Below are 6,174 nucleotides of genomic sequence, written 5' to 3'. Positions count from 1 at the left end.
CCAGGCTATTTTTAGAAATCTTCCTTCTCTCTCCCTTTTGGGGTTTTTGCCCGCCCATTTTTGGGTAAAATTTGGTCTAGATTTGGAATTTGATGTCTGAAATTGCATTATCTTTCAGATTTGGTGATATGATGAGAGACTTAAAGGCGGAAGGCTAATTCTAAAAATAGTCGTTTTGTGAAGTGCCAAACTCTAGCGGATGAGTATAACCGGTAGTAGTCTACTTTCAATTTTAGTAGCTCAAAATTTTCATGGTCATCATATAATGAATTTTTTAGGAGACATTGAGAATTGGTCAGGCTTTCATTCGACATATTGGAAAGCTTTCAACGAGATTTCTGGAAAAAGTTATAGAAGGTTGAATTTCGTGTTTTAACATGGGAAGAGATGGCAAATGAATTAGTGGAATGAGTCCATCTCTTAAAATCGATTCATTAAAGGGACATAACCCAACCATGAGAACTCTTATGTCAAAAAGATTGATATAACCCTTTAACACGTGATACAAAATGTCAACAACGATTGACGTGGAAGATGAAAACATTTTGACAACTATCTTCAAAGATGCATTCCCGGGTAATATTTTGAGAGTGAAATCAATTGAATTGTAAAATAGTATTCTAACTTCTTAATGTAGACAAATAAACATGTTGATTTTCCTCTGATGTTGCAGGAAGTTGGAAAAAATGGGACCTACCTCTATTAACTATTATATTTTTTGGTGCCTTTTAGAATTAGATGGTGCTCGGGTCCACAGAAAAATATATAGTTCAGTGATTTTACATTCACTCCCCTCCAAGAAATTTCATGTGAAATTGACCCACCCACTCTGTAAAATCATGTTACGATTCATAGAAGGTTGGGATTATGTTTCGTTACGGTAAATGGTAGAAAATCGTCTGAAGCGGAGATGGTCGTGACGAGCGTTAGCCACGTTCTCATATTATAATTATTTACTATTAAAGAGAGAGTTGACTATTGATAGAAACAGATGCCTGTGCTCTCAATAGTATTTTGTAGTTGATATTTCAATTTATATGAAATGATTGCCAAAAATTCAATTCAATAAACATTGTAAACAGAGCTTTTGACTGAATTTTCACCATGGCACAACTAATGAGTGCTTTAGGCCTACTTATTGAATTTTATTCATGTGGTCGCAAATAAAAAAGTTTATGTAAGCGTAAACTTTTCCCTTACATAATGCATAGTAAAGAAAGCTAGTAAAATAGATAAGTGATGTTGTGGGAACATCTTGGTGTTACTACATCTGAATGTTTATTTTGTCTTTACAGAAAATTGGCAAGAAAATCCTGAATTTGTAAAATATTTGGTAGAACTAAGTTCCTATGGAGTCGATAAATTGGGTGAGTTTTTCATATTATTTGACAATGCTTCCTTCAGCAATAGATTCTGACTCTCCACCAAATACTAAGCCTATTCACTATACATATTAAAATCTCTTAATCAAATAGAGACAGTGGATATTTCCTATCCAATATGTGGACCAAATTATTTAGTTCTCCTAACTTGATCCTAGTGCTTTAATTTTAGTGCTTTATTATTTATTAGCCCAATGCTATATTATTATATTGTTTTTTCTAATTATTATTACATCAGTGTTCTAAGTTGTTTTGTACCTCTATTGGCTTCATGTGATTTCCTTTCTTTAACCTCTTTTGTTCTTATATGCTCATCTCTAATCATTATTGTTATATCCCTGTTATGGCTTCCATTGATTTACCTATATATCTTGTGTTGTTCGGTTGTTAATCATTTTACTTAATAACATTACCTGTATGTGTTTCGAAACGTAGTATGTAATAAAACTAGAAGTAGTATCATATCCATATAACTTGTGTTCTTAATGTTTACTTTCCTGCTTCTATATGTCTTACAAAGATTAATCGTTAGAAATTTATTAAGAGTTCAGTAAACCAATGCTGTTGCACTATCAAAATTTCCCTCATTGCACTCATTAGCCCAATCAGAAAAGTAGGATGTGGAACTTCATTGATTATATTATTGGTCAATTTGATTTTAGCAAGGGAGCCAGACAGGTTGGCTGAAGAAAGGTCTCAGATATTGGAAGAAACCAGGAACCTAGCATTCCATAATTATACCACATTTATACAGACGGCTGATTGTTCTAAAGAAATTTTTGAAGACGTAAGTTTGAGTTTTGTAGCAGAGAGTACTAGAATTGCTAACAATTTTGATATTAAGTATTTGAAATATAAATATGGAAAGCTTTGACTGCCTCCAAAAAGCCAGATTTTGTTTTGATTTTTTACTCAAATTACTGGATGATTTAGGATGATTAATATTCAGTTTTTTTATGTGTATCACGGACACGGATAACAAGCATCAATTTGCACTATTCCAATTTTCAATTAATAGAAGTCTCTGGTTCCTGCAACTTCATTTAAACTAAGTGTTTAATGATGTCACTAATCATAGGGAATTATGTGATAAACACAAAAAACCACAGATGTCTGACTGGAAATTTAAAAACCTCTTTACAAAAATTTGAAAACTTCTGTACAAGTTTTAACTGAAAACTTACTGTCATATTTTTTTTTTCATATTTAAATTAAATTATTATTTGTTATAAAATAGTAGTGCAATCAATGAAAATATGATTATTTGAAATTAATTTTAAAAAATAGGAAAGTTTGGTATGTTAAGGTATGTTCAATCTCTTCATATCATATGCAAAATTACAAAAACCTCTATGGATTTGGCAGTATAATGACATTGTTTCAGGTTGAATTTGATTTAATTTCAGTTTCAAATTATTGAAGGTCATTTAGATTCATTGTTAACCAAGTTACCAGATTTCTCTAAAGAATGTGATCATGTTATTAAAAAAACACAAGAGATAAGTTCAAGGTAGGATTATTTCCTGTTTATAATGTTATCTATTTTCAGAAGAAATCTGATTGGTTAGGTCTGAACCGGTTCTGCTTATTCGAATTCTGGCTCAATTGAAACGTAAGGAACCAGATTTGTCACATGTTCCCATCCATTCCTTCCATACTCTGCCATTTTGAATTCTCTTTACACCTCCTTACTTTTTTCGACACAGGTCAAACTCATTCTGAACTCTGTCCCAAATTAGTTTATTGAACTTATGGTTAATTACGTGAATACCGAACATATAGGTACTCATTTTTTTTTTGCGTATCATTTTTCAGTCGACGTATGAACACTTTAACTCTACAAAGGCACACACAGTTGTTGGAGATATTAGAAATGCCTCAATTGATGGATACTTGTGTAAGGAATGGTTATTATGAGGAAGCTTTAGAACTAACATCTCATGTCAAAAGATTGGAGAAAAAACATTCCAATATTCCTGTTATTATGGTTAGTATTGAGAGGAGGTTCACAATTTAGTCTAGCCCAACAAATGAGGCCCTAACCAGTTCTACCCTACCTGATTATTCGGATCGGATATCGAAACCGAGTTGGTGTGATGGGTTTCCTTAATTTTAGTGTCAAATTAAGCAAACTATTTGATCAATTGGTGTTTCTATGAATTAATGAATTATCATGTATTCTTAATCATATCATTATGTTCATATAATTGAGTTTTAACCAATCATAAAATGTCCATGTGAAATTATTGTATATTTTCTGTAGAATATTGTGAGTGAGGTAAAGAATTCCACACAGTTAATGTTAAATCAATTGATACAACAATTACGAACAAATATACAATTACCAGCTTGTTTACGTGTTATTGGTTATTTACGTAGAATGGATGTTTTCACTGAAGCTGAATTACGTATTAAATTTTTACAGGTTGGTTTTACTATTTTTAGTTGAAGACAATATTTCATCATTTCTGAAAAAGCTTGCTGCAGGTTCACCTTTTTGTCGCCAATGTTACCTTTTGTCTTTGACTGGTTTTGTCATCATGTTACCCTTTCTTATGGCTCACGCAGCCAATTTTGTTTTGAAGTATGACTTTTTATGAAGTGATCAAGAATGTCATGTGATAATTATAGGCTCGAGACAGCTGGTTACAGAATATATTACAAGCTATACCTAAAGAAGATGGTAAATATTATTTTAAATTCCTTAAATTGTCTCCCTATAACTAATCATGCTTTTTTGAATTCTCCAATATTCCATAAGTCTACATTAGATCCTACGCTACAAGTGCAGACACATTACCCTTAGAATTGCAGACACATATCCTCTCCTAAGAATTGCAGACACATATCCTCTCCTAAGAATTGTAGACACACATTGCCCTTTGAAGTGCAGACCTATATTTACCCTTAAAATTGCAGACACCCACTCCCCTTATAGATATACCTAATAAATGCAAACATATATATAGATATACCTAATAAATGCAAACATAGATTCCCCTTCGAAGTGCAGATACTTCTATTACATTATCAGACATACAATCCTTGCTGGTATTACATGTACAGTATTTCTTGTATTACAGCATATATCCATATCAACAAGACAATAGAGGCCAGTCGGGTACATTTATTTGATATTATAACTCAATATAGAGCTATATTTTCTGATGATGATCCGTTATTATCAACTACTAAAGATGATGGGATCAATGAAACAGCTTTATTTCATGGTTGGGTCGTTCAAAAAGTATGTATCTTAATTATTTTGAATAAGTTTTTTTGTAGAATTTGGTCCCAACATTAGGGAACTGTTTGTGTCTTGTTTCCTCATTTCTGAATTTTTGTATGTGTTCTGATATGTGTGTAAATCATAAAGGGGTATAGTTATCTAGGTTTTTGTTTGACAAGCTGATAAAGCTTAATTTCATCTCTCCATACCACTTTTCAGAAATACAATCTAATTCTTCTATGATTTAACAACAACATAACCTGTAAAGAATTATAGTACAGTAAGGTTTCATCAATTAATGTCCACTGACAATGCTTTTGTTTAATTGCAAAGAGGGCTTGAAATAGGATTTTTATTTTGGACAGCTCTATTGTTTGTTAGACAAAGTATTCCATTTTTATCTTTTCAGGTTTCACAGTTTCTGTCTACCTTAGAGCATGATTTACTGCGAGGTGTTGGTGGAAGATTAGACTCTCTGTTAGGACAATGTATGTATTTTGGATTGTCATTTAGTCGCGTTGGAGCTGATTTTAGAGGTCTCTTGGCACCGATATTCCAAAATGCTGCTCTTAATTATTTCCAAGTTGCTTTGAAAATTGCAAATAAAAAGTAAGTATATGACTCTTTTTCAGTTGATATTTTTCACTTCATAAATTGTTTTACATCTTGCTTTTGCTCCTCCTGATTGAGCTAATGAAGAGCACCAATAAGCTACGAAAATGCTGAAAATTTTTGTCTGACAACAGCACAATTAGTGGCACATTTGCCTCAAGTTCTGTCCTGTCAGAACAAATGAACACTTCATTCATGTCAGCCCGTGTGACCTAAGTAACTGACAGACAGACACCTGGTTGATAAAAAATACAGAATATTTTTAAGTTTTCAATTTTTTCCAGGTTTGAAGAAAATATGGAATCCTATAATTTATTAGGAGTATCAAGTACAAGTAGCAATATACCTTATTCTTCTCAGGTATGTTAAATATAATAGAATACCTTATTCTTCTCAGGTATGTTAAAAATAGTAATATACCTTATTCTTCTCGGGTATGTTAGCAATAGTAATATACCTTATTCTTCTCAGGTATGTTACCAACAGTAATATACCTTATTCTTCTCAGGTATGTTAGCAATAGTAATATACCTTATTCTTCTCAGATATGTTGAAAATAGTAATATACCTTATTCTTCTCGGGTATGTTAGCAATAGTAATATACCTTATTCTTCTCGGGTATGTTGAAAATAGTAATATACTTTATTCTTCTCGGGTATGTTAGCAATAGTAATATACCTTATTCTTCTCAGATATGTTGAAAATAGTAATATACCTTATTCTTCTCGGGTATGTTAGCAATAGTAATATACCTTATTCTTCTCAGGTATGTTGAAAATAGTAATATACTTTATTCTTCTCAGGTATGTTAAAAATAGTAATATACCTTATTCTTCTCAGGTATGTTACCAACAGTAATATACCTTATTCTTCTCAGGTATGTTAAAAATAGTAATATACTTTATTCTTCTCAGGTATGTTAGCAATAGCAATATACCTTATTCTTCTCA

General features: G+C 31.9%; 1 protein-coding gene across 1 annotated transcript; it reads left to right on the top strand.

Moving 5' to 3' along the window:
- Positions 1 to 503: 503 nt before the first annotated feature.
- LOTGIDRAFT_211655 (hypothetical protein) lies at positions 504 to 5,224 on the top strand (the record flags this gene model as incomplete). Its single annotated transcript, XM_009046096.1, has 9 exons — positions 504 to 576; positions 1,296 to 1,367; positions 2,045 to 2,169; positions 2,789 to 2,892; positions 3,198 to 3,369; positions 3,646 to 3,807; positions 4,014 to 4,065; positions 4,466 to 4,629; positions 5,021 to 5,224. The coding sequence occupies exons 1-9, from the start codon at positions 510 to 512 to the stop codon at positions 5,222 to 5,224; spliced, it is 1,122 nt and encodes a 373-aa protein (XP_009044344.1). The 5' UTR covers positions 504 to 509.
- Positions 5,225 to 6,174: the final 950 nt, after the last annotated feature.

This window comes from Lottia gigantea (genome assembly GCF_000327385.1).
Source record: "Lottia gigantea unplaced genomic scaffold LOTGIsca_10, whole genome shotgun sequence".
Taxonomy (NCBI): Eukaryota; Metazoa; Mollusca; class Gastropoda; family Lottiidae; genus Lottia; species Lottia gigantea.
The sequence above is the reverse complement of the archived record's forward strand: the minus strand, read 5'-3'. Positions and strand labels throughout refer to the sequence as shown.